Raw genomic sequence first — 16,992 nt, forward strand, 5'->3', positions numbered from 1 at the left:
ACCAGCGACTGTATTCGCCATGACACAGACAGTCTGTGGTTTGTACTTGTTTAACTTTTGTCTAGTTTCTGAACATATATGAGGAGCTGTGAGCTCTGAGTGCTAACAGCTAACGGCTGTGTTGTTTTTCTGGGGTTCTCATTGAAGATGACGTCACGGCTCCGCCTACACTGCGTTACTATAGATACTACCCCAGTTCCTAAACTGTAATGGAAATGCGCCATAAAGTGAGCCAGTCCTAACGAGGCCTAGCCATACCGATCGCGAGGCCGAGCGAGGCCGTGTAGTGGAAACGCGCCATAAAGGTGCTGGGAGGCTGTGGCTCAGTGGAATAGTGTGTTGATCTTGGGATCAGGGGAGCATTGGTTCTATTCCGCTGCAGTCAGCATGTCGTTGTGTCCCTGGAGACACTTACAATACAATACAGCTTTATTTATAAAGCACTTTAAAACCTCCAGACCAAAGTGCTGTACAGTCAAATAAACAAACAAAGCTCACACACCATAAAACAAGTACAAGTAAAAACAACAGACAATTTAAAAGCAAAAAAAGCAACAATCTACAAGATGTTGTACTTCAGCCCAAGTTGCTCCTGTGGGGTTTGTCCCCAGTACTGAGTGTGTAAGTCTCTTTAGATAACACCAGGTGACATGTGGTGTTCCTCTTCAGTCTCAGCAGCTGATCTCCGTGGGGAACCCTCAGAAGAGCCTGGAGAACGTGTGCGGCTGGTCCTACCTCCAGCAGAGAGAGCAGAGCCACGCCGAGCAGCACGACCACACCGTGTACCTGACCAGGCAGGAGTTCGGGCCCTCGGGCATGCAGGGTATACTAATTACAAGTACTTATACTACAAGTACTAATACTAACACCATTTCCCCGACCTCTGACCCCTGACCTCTGACCCCTGACCTCTGCAGGTTATGCTCCAGTTAAAGGAATGTGTCAGCTGCACCGGAGCTGTGTCCTCGTCCTCGAAGACGGATTCTCCTCAGCCTTCGTCGCTGCTCATGAAACGGGACACGTGTGAGACACACACACACACACACACACACACACACACAACACACACACACACACACACACACACACACACACACACACACACACACACACACACACACACACACACACACACACACACAGACACAGACACACACACACACACACACGCACGCACGCACACACACACACACACACACACACCTACACACACACACAGACACACACACACGCACACACGCACACACACACACACACACACACACACACGCACGCACGCACGCACGCACACACGCACGCACACACACACACACACACAGACACACACACGCACACACACACACACACGCACACACACACAGACACACACACACAGACACACACACACGCACGCACGCACACACACACACACACGCACACACACACACACACAGACACACACACACACACACAGACCATAATGACTCGTAGAGACCATAACGACTCGCAGGTGTCCTCGTAGAGACCATATTGACTCGTAGAGACCATAACGACTTGCAGGTGTCCTCGTAGAGACCATAATGACTCGTAGAGACCATAACGACTCGCAGGTGTCCTCGTAGAGACCATAATGACTCGTAGAGACCATAACGACTCGCAGGTGTCCTCGTAGAGACGCTAACTGGTGTCCAGTGTGAAGGAAACTGACCTCCAGGTGTCTCTTGTCTGTCCCTGTCTCTCAGGCTGGGGATGGAGCATGACGGAGAGGCGAACGCCTGCGAGGACGACGTCCCGCTGGGCAGCATCATGTCCCCGAGGGTCCAGGCCACCTTCCACCGGTACCACTGGTCCCGCTGCAGCTGGAAGGAGCTGCACACCTACCTGAAGTGAGTCCTGAGGACACAGAACCACAGGGACACTCACACGGAGACATGTGTTTCTGAACGATGTTAAAGGTCACCTATCATGCAAAATCCACTTGTTCATGTCTCTTCTACATCAACATGTGTCCCCTCCAGTGGCGAACCGTGTCTATCACAACTGGACCTTCTGTAGACACACACTGAAAATGAGCTGATCAGATTTTGGCCACTTTATGATGTCATAACGATGTTTTGTCTTGTGTAACCATTAGCCAATCAGCAACCAAGGTAACCCCCCCCCCCCCCCCACCTTATCACCTGAATCTCCTCCTAGAGCACCATTGTGTTCTTTTTATTGTGTTCTTTGGTAACGTGTGTGTGTATGTGGAACTTCCCCTCGATTCTATTGGCTCTAGCGGTTAAAAAGAGGTGTCAATCACCTAAATCGACCAATGGGTTCCAGAGATATGGAACATGCACCCAAATCACCTCAGAGGTGGGTTTTCTTTTGCTAAATCTCTCTAAAAAGGTCAAACTTCACTTGTTTTCCATCAATCTTGATACAGGGTACTTATTATATGTTATAGTTTGGATTCCTAAAGCTTTTAGTCTACTATCCCATCATCCAAGGGTGGTTTTCACTATAAGTAATGGGTTATATTTGGACGGACACTATAATTTAATTTTTTTTACTATGTAAAATCTGAATTTACTTTAAAACATTAAAAAAAATATTGATTCTGACTTTTCTACATCCAACTCACAAGTTTATCATTACTTTGAGAAAAAAGATTATTAATTCAACCCTTTTAGAAAGGAAGATATGGTCATTTGTTCTGGGAATGTCATTTTGGAGCCTGAGACCTGAAAAACAGGCTCAGGGCTTAACAGGATCGCTAAGGACAGTCACCTGGAACATTTAGCTCTTATTTAGTGGGAATGCTGATACAGCATTTTAAACCTGCCATAACTCCCAAACCCTCCACTCCTGGGACATAAAAAGAAAACATCTTGTAGCTTGAAAATAAAAAAGAAATTAAACAAAATGCCTCTTGAGGGCATGAAGTGACAAAAACGTTCAACATGTCTCCATTAAGGTCCATTGTAAATTCAGCCTGATCTTTCCTCAGAGCAGCAGCTGCACACCTTTAGTTCATTTGCAAAAAGCGTCACATTATTGACCCGAAAGTACACAAAAAGCCGACTGAGACGCTCGTCATGCAGGGTCCTCTATTTTTTTCTTGCACTTGTTTTATTGTCTTATACATTGTTTTACAGTGCTTGTTGGAGGAGCCTTCTCATTACCATATCTACACTGTAGCTGCTGTACATAAAGCCTTTAAACGTTTGAACCCTGAACCAGTTTAAGGACGGTTTTAACAAACATCTTAAAACGTTCCTTAATCAAGACAGTGTTTAATTCAGTGCAGGTGAATGACCCCGGGAACTGAACACCTGAAGGATGTTAAGGGAACCCTTTCCTTTGCTAAGGACAGTCACCTGAGGCCTGTACTACGAAGCCGGATTTTCGCTTAGCCGGCTGACTTCAGGGAAAACTCAGGCTTTCCGGTCCTACGACGCTGGTTCTCTTTTTAGCGGGCTAGATCTCCATGGTAACTTATGCTGAGCGGCTAACCTCCTCGGGAGGAGGTTAGGTTGCAGGCTAAGAGATCAACTCAGTGAAAGCACCGCCTGCTGACCAATCAGAGCTGGGTGTGTGGAGTTTAAAGCTATCAAGTCATATTACAGGAGAAAGGAAATACAGAAAAACTGCCGTTGCAGGAAAGACGGCCGGCAAAAATCAACTGACTGTGTGAACGTGAAAATTAATAGAATATCCCTTCTCATCTTCAGAGCAATCTGACTATTATAACATTAGCGTTAAGAAAGCTTACTTAAATATCTGCCACAACATAAGTAACCGGATCAGAGTAACATTAAGTACAGTCCGCGGCACTGTGAGTGCAGACGTCGATGTGTCCCATTATCATTCATATCATATCACATCATAATGTATCATATATTTCCTTATCTGAGTCAGCTGAGCCGTATCTGGCCGTGCAACACTCACAGTGTCACATACTGTATGCAGAAGTATTATTTTAAGCAACACATTAAGTTGACAAAACACTCGAGTCAAATGTAATAAAAGTCAGATCCACTCGTGTCTTGGACGGGGCAGTGATATCATAAACCTGTTAATGTACGCATTCAAACACTTTTTCTTTTACCAGCTGTATTCACCTTGCAGGTGCAGCTATGTGGCTTTGATCCTGGATAAAGTGTTTAAGTCATGGATGTTTAAAGTTTAACTTCTTCATATTTATCTAATATTAAAGTTCACTTTTCATTCAGGAAGTATGACGCTGCGCTGTCAGTACGCTTGTCCGTGTTTGAGATTGGTCGAATGCTCCAAATACCACCCCTTTCATGTGAACGCGCACCTAACTAGATAGGACACGGCTGGCTTGAGCGATCCACTTGATAACCAGCGTCGTAGTACAGCTTAGCGAGAGCGCGTATGTTTTGGATTGGGCCAACCGGCTAACTCAAACATATCCAGGTTAGGAAAATTCGGCTTCGTAGTACAGGCCTCTGGTCACTGACAACATTAAGCTCTTATTCTGTGTTACGTTGATATACTGAAGTTCACTTATCCTGCTCTATTGTATTGTTTTGTGTCTTATATATATATCTACATTGTTTGTTGGAGGAGCTTGGGACTTTCCATGACCATATGTACACTGTAGCTGCTGTGTGATGATAAAGATTTGACCTTTTGAACCATTTCTGGGACATTTTTAACAAACATCTTAAAACGTTCCTTAAGTACTGTTTATTTCAGTGCAGGTAGAGTAGTTGAGGTACCCTGCATCAGGATGGGAACTGACCACATTGAGGAACCTTGTTGTAAACACATTTTCCATGTCTCTCCTCAGCACCTATGACTGTCTCCGTGACGACCCGTTCCTCCACGATTGGCCGGTGCAGCCTCAGTTGCCGGGGTTTCAGTACAGCCTGGACCAGCAGTGCCGCTTCGACTTCGGACCGGGGTACAGCCTCTGCACCGCGGTACGAGCAGTGTGAGAGGGACTCTGCAGGCGGACATTCTTAAGAGAGACTGATCAATGATTCATGGACAAAGTTTGTCTTTTGTTGATGTGATTGTGTGTGTTTGTTGATGTGATTGTGTGTGTGTTTGTTGATGTGATTGTGTGTGTTTGTTGATGTGATTGTGTGTGTTTGTTGATGTGATTGTGTGTGTTTATTGATGTGATTGTGTGTGTGTTTGTTGATGTGATTGTGTGTGTGTTTGTTGATGTGAGTGTGTGTGTTTATTGATGCTGATTGTGTGTGCTTGTTGATGTGATCTGTTGTGTGTGTTTGTTGATGGTGATTGTTGTTGTGTGTTTATTGATGTGTGATTGTGTGTGTTTGTTGATGTGATTGTTGTGTGTTTGTGATGTGATTGTGTGTGTTTGTTGATGTTGATTGTGTGTTTGTTGATGTGATTGTTGTGTTTGGTTTTTGCTTGCATGTGATTGTATGTGTGGTGTGTTGATGTGATTGTGTATTGTTGTTTGCTGATGTGATTGTGTGATGTGTTGTTGATTGTGATGTGATTGTGTGTGTTTGTTGATTGTGATTGTTGTGTGTGTGTTTGTTGATGTGATTGTGTGTGTTTGTTGATGTGATTGTGTGTGTGTTTGTTGATGTGATTGTGTGTGTTTGTTGATGTGATTGTGTGTGTGTTTGTTGATGTGATTGTGTGTGTTTGTTGATGTGATTGTGTGTGTTTGTTGATGTGATTGTGTGTGTGTTTGTTGATGTGATTGTGTGTGTGTTTGTTGATGTGATTGTGTGTGTTTGTTGATGTGATTGTGTGTGTGTTTGTTGATGTGATTGTGTGTGTTTGTTGATGTGATTGCGTGTGTTTGTTGATGTGATTGTGTGTGTTTGTTGATGTGATTGTGTGTGTGTTTGTTGATGTGATTGTGTGTGTTTATTGATGTGATTGTGTGTGTTTGTTGATGTGATTGTGTGTGTTTGTTGATGTGATTGTGTGTGTGTTGTTGATGTGATTGTGTGTGTGTTTGTTGATGTGATTGTGTGTGTTTGTTGATGTGATTGCGTGTGTTTGTTGATGTGATTGTGTGTGTTTGTTGATGTGATTGTGTGTGTGTTTGTTGATGTGATTGTGTGTGTTTGTTGATGTGATTGTGTGTGTTGATGTGATTGTGTTGTATGTGATTGTGTGTGTTGTGATTGTGTGTGGTTTGTTGATTTGATTGTGTTGTGTTGTTGATGTGATCTGGTGTGTTTGTGTGTGATTGTGTGTTTGATGTGATGTGATGTGTGTGTTTGTTGATGTGATTGGTGTGTTTTATTGATGTGATTGTGTGTGTTTGTGATGTGATTGTGTGTGTTGTTGATGTGATTGTGTTGTGTTTGTGATGTGATTGTGTGTGTTGTGATGTGATGTGTTGTGTGTTTGTTGATGTGATTTTGTGTGTGTTTGTTGATGTGATTGTGTGTTTGTTGATGTGATTGTGTGTGTGTTTGTTGATGTGATTGTGTGTGTTTGTTGATGTGATTGTGTGTGTGTTTGTTGATGTGATTGTGTGTGTTTGTTGATGTGATTGTGATTGTGTGTTTGTTGGTGTGAATTGTTGTGTGTTTGTTGATGTGATTGTGTGTTGTTTGTGATGTGATTGTGTGTGTTTGTTGATGTGATTGTGTGTGTTTGTTGATGTGATTGTGTGTGTTTGTTGATGTGATTGTGTGTGTGTTGTTGATGTGATTGTGTGTGTGTTTGTTGATGTGATTGTGTGTGTTTGTTGATGTGATTGTGTGTGTGTTTGTTGATGTGATTGCGTGTGTTTGTTGATGTGATTGTGTGTGTGTTTGTTGATGTGATTGTGTGTGTTTATTGATGTGATTGTGTGTGTTTGTTGATGTGATTGTGTGTGTGTTTGTTGATGTGATTGTGTGTGTGATTGTGTGTGTTTGTTGATGTGATTGTGTGTGTGTTTGTTGATGGGATTGTGGCCCGTTCTCATTTCATCAAATGTCCCTCCTCGACTCCCCTCCTCGACTCCTATCCTCGAGACTTAGTCCCGCCCACAGGAGATGCGAGCGGAGGAGCCGAGGAGGGGAGCCGAGGAGAGAGGAGGGGAAGCAGCAGGCGGTTAGAGAAATGAGAACTCCTCTCCTCTGAGCGGTCATTTTAAAGAGACGTCCATTAATGATGACAGGAGGCACAGCAGCCCTCTGTCTGATGGACAGATGTGTTCATGACGACTTATATATTTACTTTTAATTCATTCACAGTGCGGTATAATGAGACAATAACAGGCTACAGATGCGGACACACACACACACACACACACACACACACACACACACACACACACACACACACACACACACATATATGTATATATTTATATAAATACATACAATTTCAGAATCAAACAGAGCACTCTCATAATAACGTAACACTATCAGAGACTGGATATATCCCCCCCCCCCTCTCCCCTCTCTGGTCGCTACAATGAGGGAAATAAATGACGGGCCAAAAGTTTTATTTACAAGTATTACAAGTAAGCAGAGGACACCAAACCAACTGAGACCTGTCTGTCCGCTGCATCTACGCACACACTGTACCACACACACCTACACCACACACACGCACCTACAGCTCCTAAAGCATATAATCAGGCTACAGCCGTTGTGTATTTTATTATGTGAAGCACTAAATGGTTTTAGAAAAATATCGACTTTGTTTGTAGATATCTACTAAACTAAAGCAAATAAAGAGAGTAGGCCTGTTATACTGAGTGATATATATTATACACACTGCTCTGCTTTCTGCACGGACCTCACAGCTGTTCTCTCTGTAAACATCGCGTCGCGATGAAAGCAGTTAATAAAATAATATCCAGGGGATGCATGCAGAGCTGTGATTGGCTGAGATCAGTCCGGCCGTGCGTCTCGACTCTTTGAAACATCACTGTTGCCGGAAATGCATCCACGAAGGAGCCGTGGAGGACCTTGGAGGACCCATCAGTGTATCCTCGGTTATAGCTCCTCCAGAGAGCCTCCTCGACGCTCGATGCTCGGTCCTCGATGTGCATTTCGAGAATTGAGATGTCCTTCAACATGGCGCGCTAAAATTCATTTCCGGGTCACTACCGGAGGACCGAGGAGTCGAGGAGTCGAGGAGGGACATTTGATTAAATGAGAACGGGCCTGTGTGTGTGTTTGTTGATGTGATTGTGTGTGTGTTTGTTGATGTGATTGTGTGTGTGTTTGTTGATGTGATTGTGTGTGTTTGTTGATGTGATTGTGTGTGTGTTTGTTGATGTGATTGTGTGTGTGTGTTTGTTGATGTGATTGTGTGTGTTTGTTGATGTGATTGTGTGTGTGTTTGTTGATGTGATTGTGTGTGTTTGTTGATGTGATTGTGTGTGTTTGTTGATGTGATTGTGTGTGTTTGTTGGTGTGTTTGTTGATGTGATTGTGTGTGTTTGTTGATGTGATTGTGTGTGTGCAGTACACCACCCTGGACCCCTGCAAGCAGCTGTGGTGCAGCGAGTACAGCAACCCGTTCTACTGTAAGACCAAGAAGGGCCCGGCGCTGCACGGCACCAAGTGTGGACCGGGGAAGGTGAGGTTATAATCCAGAACACTTTATTTATGACTTTACTTTTTCTCAGAATTTTGACTTTTTCCGAATGTTGACTTTTCTCAGAATGTTAAGAATGCGGGGCGTGACGAAGTTGAGTCGTCTCATTTCAAACTCGTGCTGTAGTTCCTTTATATCTTAGCGTAAAGAGTGACAGCAAGAGGAAACAGCTACCGTAGCTTAGCATACAGAGTAACGTGTGTCTGCTCCCTGTCTCCATGGTAACAGCACTGTTTCCGGGGCCTCTGCATGCGTCTGACCCCTGACCTCCTGAAACAAGATGGCGGCTGGGGCCCCTGGACCCCGTTCGGCCCGTGCTCGCGGAGCTGCGGGGGGGGCGTGCGCTACAGGGCGCACTACTGCGACACCCCCGCGTGAGTCAGCTGTCAAATCATCTCACCAACCAATCAGGAGACACTGAGATTCAAGATTCAAGGCTTTTATCCTCATTTGTACAGAGCAGCTACAGTTTAGATATGCCAATGAAATCTGAGGTCACAGGCTCCTCCCACAGCGCAACACAATACAACAGATAACAGTGCAAGTAAATACAATAAAATGTAATAGAAGTAGTGCCAGAAGAGTCTACAAGTGATAAATAATGTGTAAGATGCAAACAGGTGTTTAACAGTCTATTCTATTTGTATGTACTTGCACTGTTATCTGTTGTGTTTCTCTGTTGGAGTGGCCTCAGATCTTCATTGAGATATCTCCACTGTAGCTGCTGTGTTTCTCTGTTGGAGGAGCCTCAGCTCTTCATTGAGATATCTCCACTGTAGCTGCTGTGTTTCTCTGTTGGAGGAGCCTCAGATCTTCATTGAGATATCTCCACTGTAGCTGCTGTGTTTCTCTGTTGGAGGAGCCTCAGATCTTCATTGAGATATCTCCACTGTAGCTGCTGTGTACAGATGACCAATACAAGCCTTGAACCTTGTTGTTTCCTCAGGCCCAACAACGGGGGTCGACACTGCCCCGGGAACAGCTTTGAGTTCCAGGTGTGCCAGCGAGAGGACTGCCCCCCCCTCACAGACTACAGGTGGGGACACACCTGTAGGATTTAATAAATACACTTTATTTAAACAGAACCTTTCCTACAGATACAGACAAACATTTAGATAAGAGTGAAATAAAGAGTCAAGAACATCATTGAAAATAAAAACTATACTACTATTATATATATATACTATAATAACTAGTATATAAGTATATATGTATATATATATATTGCACAGTGTTATACTACAGGTGTTGGTCAAAAACAATAAGCAGCCAGCAGAATCATTATTTTACACAGAATGTACAATATATATCCCAGGTGTTGTTATGTATGTAAATAATGTGTGTGTGTGTGTGTGTGTGTGTGTGTGTGTGTGTGTGTGTGTGTGTGTGTGTGTGTGTGTGTGTGTGTGTGTGTGTGTGTGTGTGTGTGTGTGTGTGTGTGTGTGTGTGTGTGTGTGTGTGTGTGTGTGTGTGTGTGTGTGTGTGTGTGTGTGTGTGTGTGTGTGTGTGTGTGTGTGTGTGTGTGTGTGTGTGTGTGTGTGTCTCAGGGAGGATCAGTGTAAAGCCTGGAACCCGTTCTTCGAACACGAAGGAATCAAACATCACTGGCTTCCTCATCAACATCCCGACCGTAAATACACACAAATACACACTCATAATACACACTGTACACACTCATAATACACACTGTACACACTCATAATACACACAAATACACACTCATAATACACACTGTACACACTCATAATACACACTGTACACACTCATAATACACACAAATACACACTCATAATACACACTGTACACACTCATAATACACACTGTACACACTCATAATACACACAAATACACACTCATAATACACACTGTACACACTCATAATACACACAAATACACACTCATAATACACACTGTACACACTCATAATACACACAAATACACACTCATAATACACACTGTACACACTCATAATACACACAAATACACACTCATAATACACACCGTACACACAAATACACACTCATAATACACACTGTACACACTCATAATACACACAAATACACACTCATAATACACACGGTACACATGCATTCCATTCTTCCTGGAACTTCAAGATTAGATTAAAGTTTCCTGTGTGTGTGTGTGTGTGTGTGTGTGTGTGTGTGTGTGTGTGTGTGTGTGTGTGTGTGTGTGTGTGTGTGTGTGTGTGTGTGTGTGTGTGTGTGTGTGTGTGTGTGTGTGTGTGTGTGTGTGTGTGTGTGTGTGTGTGTGTGTGTGTGTGTGTGTGTGTGTGTGTGTGTGTGTGTGTGTGTGTGTGTGTGTGTGTGTGTGTGTGTGTGTGTGTGTGTGTGTGTGTGTGTGTGTGTGTGTGTGTGTGTGTGTGTGTGTGTGTGTGTGTGTGTGTGTGCACCTTTGTTAATTAAGAGGACTTTTGGTATGAATACACACCGACATTAGCCAGACATTTTGTATGAACAGGACAGGGTCGGTGTCCTGCTAATAAATACAAATTCTAAAAGCGTAGAAGTGTTTCTATAGGTGTAGAAAGCTTAAATACCCAAAAAAAAAAAAAATACCTTTTTATACACAAAACCCAGAAATTGTGTATTTTCTGTGTGTCAGAACAGCGCTCATACAGCTGGTTTTGGGTATTGCACCCGCTCATGAATATTCACACAGAAGGAGCTCTGATTGGCTGACTGCCGGATGGTCCTGACAATTCATGTTTCTGTGAAAAATGCTGTGTGTGTAATAATAATAATAATGATAATAATAATAATAATAATAATAATAATAATAATAATAATAATAACATAATAATTATTATTATTATTATGTTATTATGTAATTATTATTATTATTATTATTATTATTATTATTATTATTATTATTATTATTATTATTATTATGTCTAATACTACCTACATTTCATTGCAGTTTAGACATTTAATTATCAGGCTTTTGTTTAATACTATATTATGTCATTATTGTATAAAACAACAACAGAAGAATGGCTTGTGCCGCTGTTATGACGGTCAATGATAGTAACGGATAGTCAGCTAAAATGTGGTGGAAAATGTACGGGTACTGGTTAATGTTACGTAACATTACTACATAGGTTATGTACATTAATATGTGGGGTTGTGTTTTAATCACTGCGTTCTCAGCTCTACTGCTTATGTAGCAACTGTATTGTTTTCTCCGTACTCGCTATATAGTTCAGGTTAATCTTTCCACAGCCTGCAACGTAACCCTCTCACGTTTTGGTTCGCAGCTCCAGCCCATGCACCAGCCAGGCAACTTTTTAGTTCGCAATACCCCAGCGGGTAACCACGCAAATTATTTCTGTGTCCGGGCCCGGGCCGAGCAGGCATCATCATATGTCCGAAAAATAGGCAGAGTATCCGGATTACATGGAGCTCAGCTAAATGTTACAATAAATTATAATTTACTTTTAATAAGGTAACTTTATCTTTGTTTACATGCATCCAATCGTGAATGTATACATTTGCCCTTAATAATATCTTGACGTTTGGGAATCAGCAGTCCGTGGAAATTCACAAGGGGGAGGGACTCCCCGGACTGCGGTGACAGTCAGGGCATATTCGCATTTCATTCGCCAGACGTGAGGAGAAGTTCAAGGTAGGACTGGTGTAAAAACTTAAATGACACAGCTAATATGTTATGTTTTCATTCTTGTTTCGAGGCTTCTCAATGTTTTTATATTGGAAGCTTGTTGAAACTGTATGGAATTCAGTGTTTCCCCTAGGTTTACTGCTTTGGGGGGGGGGGGGGGTGGCATTAGGATATTTTTTTTTTAAATCCTCTGGAGCAGAGAGAGGAGCTGTGGATTATTGTTATTGATTAATGCATCATTGTTTCTTAGGGTCAAAAACACTAAACTCACAACTTAAAATGAAAGCATGTAGTTTATTTAATAAAAGAGCACATGTTCAATGTGAAAAGTGACAGTAGATAGGCTATAGATTAGTTGCAATTTTTTTTTTAAACACCTTGAATTTCAGGCGGGGCGCAGCGCCCCTCCAAGACAATGGTAGGGGAAACACTGGAATTAGAGACACGTTTTAGGCTAAAACGTTAGCAGCTACGGCTAATGCTAGCTTAATTGGGGACACGTGTCAGCATTCATCTAGTCAGTAGGCCTACATTTGAGTTTTTTATTCAAAATAATGTTATTTAACCTGTTTCACGCCTTCCCCCCGGTACCGGGCGGATAAACGCGTCATTTGCAGGAAACAACGTCTAAGGAATCTTAATATTGAATAAAACTATGAATGTGTTATATCCATGTAACGGGAAGAAACTCAGCTAACTGATCTTTTTAAAAAAAAATTTCAAAAAAAACCCACAATGCTAGCACTCAGCCTCTGAATTAGCCTCGATCGAAAAAACGGGACCGACAAAGACACATAAACTCACTCAGAACTCCCTTATTACTTATCCTAGATGCACAACCAAACACTATTTTTTGGTGTCCTGGAGACACTGAATCTAACGGTGCCCACCTCAACACTCAGTGATAAACATTTGCGACGCTATCAACGAAAGCGTACATCATCACATGTGGAGCCAAGAAGCTAAACATATAAATATGGCTTACCTTGGTCAAAAGTGGTTTTCAATGGCATTAAAACGATAAAAAAACGATGCTGCAGTTAATCCATAGGTTCATCCTATGTGTCTGTGCCTTCTTTGAAATTATTTCTGATAATCCATAAGCAATACAACTGCGTTTTAGTTTCCAAACTCCAGAAGGAGACATTCCTCCAGTTTAGTTTCGCTTTCCACACGCGAAGCGGCAACATTTTTTCTTTACAATGTGTGTCTATGTAGGTATCCTCCTTCGATTCTATTGGCTCTAACGGTCACAAGGGTATGTCAACCAACCAGATCGAGCAAGGGGGGCCAGAGATAGGTCAAATCCACCCAAATGACCCCAGATGGCCCAGTTTTTGGCTAAATCTCTCTAAAAAGGTCAAATTTCACTTGTTTTGCATCAATCTTGATACAGGGTACTTATTATATGTTGTACTTTGGATTCCTAAAGCTTTTAGTCTACTAACCCATCATCCAAGGGTAGTTTTCACTATCTGTAAAAAATAATTTTTGGACGGACACTATAATTTACAGTTTTTTACTATGTAAAATCTGAATTTTCTTTAAAATAAAAAACATTTATATTGATTCTGACACTTCTACATCCAACTCACAGGTTTATCATTACTTTGAGAAAAGATTATTAATTTAACCCTTTTAGAAGGGAAGATATGGTCATTTGTTCTGGGAATGTCATTTTCGAGCCTGAGACCTGAAAAACAGGCTCAGAGTGGAACAGGTTAAGGCAGTTTTTTCCATACATTTATTGAGCAAGCATTTGTAGATAATATTGATGAGAGTAATTCATCCTGGTAAGTTCCAATTCCATGTGAGTAAAACATTGTAAAAGTAGCATGCTTCACAGACATAGCTGTTAGCCCGTTGCTGCGTAAACAGTGAACTATGCTCTGATTAAGTTGATGAAATATCTCAGATATTTAGCGTGATTGCTGACTGTTACCTATGTTATTGCCGTCTTATAATCACAGCTTTCCATGTCTTACATTTGTCTGCACTTTTCAAGCTGTTAGCTGCTGGAAGCAGCCTGTTAGTTAGTCATCTGTTTCTGCATCTGAGTGTAAAGTACATTTAAACCCATACAATAACCTATACATAACAGCGTTAACACTGTGGTTGAGATTGTGAGGGAAGCATCCAGTGAAAACATGAAGCTGAACAGTTTATTTTGTTTATAGATGCCAAATGCACTGACTTAGCAGCCATTGTTACACATATTGAGCTGTTTCAGTGGCATGGCTTGCGTAGATAATCAAAGGGTCTGTTTTCTCACCAACAGTGAAAATGAACCCTTTGCTGGATATGGCATCAGCAAGACCCCGGAGAGCAAAGATTAAACCTAGAGAAGAGGCTGCACATTTTACATCCTTGTGCAAAGACAAGGATGGATTTGATGTGAAGTTCATAAATTCCTTCAAAGGTGAGTGACAAAAGTATTTGCTTACTATTCTTGTCATTAGCATGACAAATGTGTATTGTTGTTTAACCTCATCACTTCTCCTGACCCATCCTCTGATCTTTGTTAGGTCGAGGAGTGTTCAGCTGCCGACCCTTTCAAAACGGAGACTTCCTAATTGAATATAGAGGGGAAGTCATAACTAAATCTGAACGTGAACACCGGCAACAAGTATACCATTGTGCACTTAAGGTTTTCATGTTTGACTTTCGTATAAATGGACAAGAGTTATGGTAAGTAAATATTGTAATGTTATTTCTAAATGTGTAGTTACCCAGACATGCAAACGCTGCTATCTTGATGTTAAGTTGGGCATACAGTGTACATTGAGCCTTTTTTTGTCTATATGTATTTTATCTAATGCTAGTTTGCTGTGGTTGTAATACTGTTAGTTTGTAATCAGAATTGTGTCCTTGCCCAATCAGTGTTGATGCTGCCAAAGAGGACAACTCCCTAGGGAGACTTGTCAACGATGACCATGTGAACCCGAACTGCAAAATGAAATTGAACAAAGTGGATGGAAAGCCCCATCTTTGTCTTTTTGCACTCAAAGACATCAGTCCTGGAGAAGAGATAGCTTATGACTACAGTGATTCTGATTGGCCATGGAGATGCAAGGTATTTACGAATGGTGTCTTGTATCAACACTCTGCTATGTAAATCTATCATTTAACACTATGTTCACAACAAACTTAGCTCTGCCATGTCCAATATGTTAGTCACATGGAAAATTGAAATTTCAACAGTTCTATACAAAATGCTATTAATACAAAAGATGATTTTAAATGATGGCCATTGACTTGATGACCTGTTATTGAACTATGAGGTGGATATTGTGTGTTAACTCACAACAACAGGCAAGTAAAGCATTTGTGTACTACTCTGGATGTTTAGTGATTAAACTTGGTCCTTCTTCATCCACAAGATTTCCACTGAGGCAGAGACTCTGCATGAAGAAGCTGCCATGGCATCTGAGTCCCACTATGATGACATTCAACAGGTGAGTTAACCACAACTCAATGTTGGTATTAGTTACATGTTTCTTTCCAGTTATAAACCATGAAGACTGGATGTGAATGCTGAGGTTAGATACACAGGTCCTGTGTATCACTCTACTGGACAGCTTTAGACACTAAGAGGACTGTGTGTCAATGCTGTTTTTCTTCTGTTAAACTGAATGATCATACTCTTTAGATATGAAATACTATATTCAGTGTCTTTCTACCTGATTGTAATAACTCACAACAAGAGCAAGTGAAGCATTTGTGTACTACTCTGGATGTTTAGTGATTAAACGTAGTCCTTCTTCATCCACAAGATTTCCACTGAGGCAGAGACTCTGGCCGTTTCTCAATCGCGAGGATATTGGCTTCCAAGCCAATATTTCAAGGATGCTACATCATCGAGTGCTGCCGAAGGACTGTTGCATACTTGAAATTCTACCGAGGCCGCGTCCTTGGTTTGGGGGAAATTTCGAGGCTGCACATGGGTAGACTTCGCGTCCTTAAAATCCCCACAATGCTTTGCGCATGGACCAATTTCCCCAAATCTGTGGCGGAAGATGTAAGGTGGGGCCTCTCATATGACGCACACCTGCACACTTGCTAGCCTGTTCCACACTTTGTTTTCCGAATGCCAGGAAGTATTCTTGACTCGCTTCTGAAGCAAGATGCTCGGCTCGGCTGTGCTACCAAGCAAGCATCCTCGCGATTGAGAAACGGCCTCTGTATGAAGATGCTGCCATGACATCTGAGTCCCACTATGATGACATTCAACAGGTGAGTTAACCACAGCTCAATGTTGGTATTAGTTACATGTTTCTTTCCAGTTACAAACCATGAAGACTGGATGTGAATGCTGAGGTTAGATACACAGGTCCTGTGTATCACTCTACTGGACAGCTTTAGACACTAAGAGGACTGTGTGTCAATGCTGTTTTTCTTCTGTTAAACTGAATGATCATACTCTTTAGATATGAAATACTATAATCAGTGTCTTTCTACCTGATTGTAATAACTCACAACAAGAGCCAGTGAAGCATTTGTGTACTACTCTGGATGTTTAGTGATTAAACGTAGTCCTTCTTCATCCACAAGATTTCCACTGAGGCAGAGACTCTGGGTGTTTCTCAATCGCGAGTAAAGCTGCTTCAGAGCCACTATTTCAAGCATACTACGTCATCGAGTGCCGCCGCAGTACTGTTCCAATCTCCAGCATACTTGGAATTCTACCGAGCCCGGCGTACTCCATTTGGAGAAATATCGAGGCTGCACATGAGTAGACTCCGTGGTCTTAAAATCCCCACAATGCTTTGCGCACGGACCAATTTCCCCAAATCTGTGGCGGAAGATGTAAGGCGGGGCCTCTCATAT

The 16,992-nt window shown here is 42.0% G+C and overlaps 2 protein-coding genes across 2 annotated transcripts in view; both read left to right on the forward strand.

Annotated features, from left to right (window-relative positions):
- LOC117490555 (A disintegrin and metalloproteinase with thrombospondin motifs 2-like) overlaps positions 1-16,992 on the forward strand; it is a 45,497-nt gene that overhangs the window by 14,992 nt on the left and 13,513 nt on the right. The window contains exons 7-14 of the mRNA XM_034140322.1: positions 670-823; positions 918-1,023; positions 1,722-1,865; positions 4,781-4,913; positions 8,398-8,511; positions 8,758-8,903; positions 9,476-9,565; positions 10,077-10,159. Of these exons, the coding sequence (XP_033996213.1) occupies positions 670-823; positions 918-1,023; positions 1,722-1,865; positions 4,781-4,913; positions 8,398-8,511; positions 8,758-8,903; positions 9,476-9,565; positions 10,077-10,159 (970 nt within the window). The remainder of the gene's footprint in view (positions 1-669; positions 824-917; positions 1,024-1,721; positions 1,866-4,780; positions 4,914-8,397; positions 8,512-8,757; positions 8,904-9,475; positions 9,566-10,076; positions 10,160-16,992) is intronic.
- On the forward strand, positions 13,969-15,864 carry LOC117490699 (N-lysine methyltransferase KMT5A-A-like). Its single transcript, XM_034140480.1, has 4 exons — positions 13,969-14,584; positions 14,691-14,853; positions 15,046-15,238; positions 15,546-15,864. Exons 1-4 carry the CDS (start codon positions 14,449-14,451, stop codon positions 15,627-15,629), a joined length of 576 nt encoding a protein of 191 aa, XP_033996371.1. The 5' UTR covers positions 13,969-14,448; the 3' UTR covers positions 15,630-15,864.

Source organism: Trematomus bernacchii, unplaced genomic scaffold, assembly GCF_902827165.1.
Source record: "Trematomus bernacchii unplaced genomic scaffold, fTreBer1.1, whole genome shotgun sequence".
Lineage (NCBI taxonomy): Eukaryota > Metazoa > Chordata > Actinopteri > Perciformes > Nototheniidae > Trematomus > Trematomus bernacchii.

Coding starts and splice junctions, on each gene's coding strand:
- LOC117490699 (XM_034140480.1), top strand. CDS start 14,449: ATGAACCCTTTGCTGGATATGGCATCAGCAAGACCCCGGAGAGCAAAG. Junction 14,585..14,690: donor GTTCATAAATTCCTTCAAAG/GTGAGTGACAAA, acceptor GATCTTTGTTAG/GTCGAGGAGTGTTCAGCTGC. Junction 15,239..15,545: donor ATTGGCCATGGAGATGCAAG/GTATTTACGAAT, acceptor TTCATCCACAAG/ATTTCCACTGAGGCAGAGAC.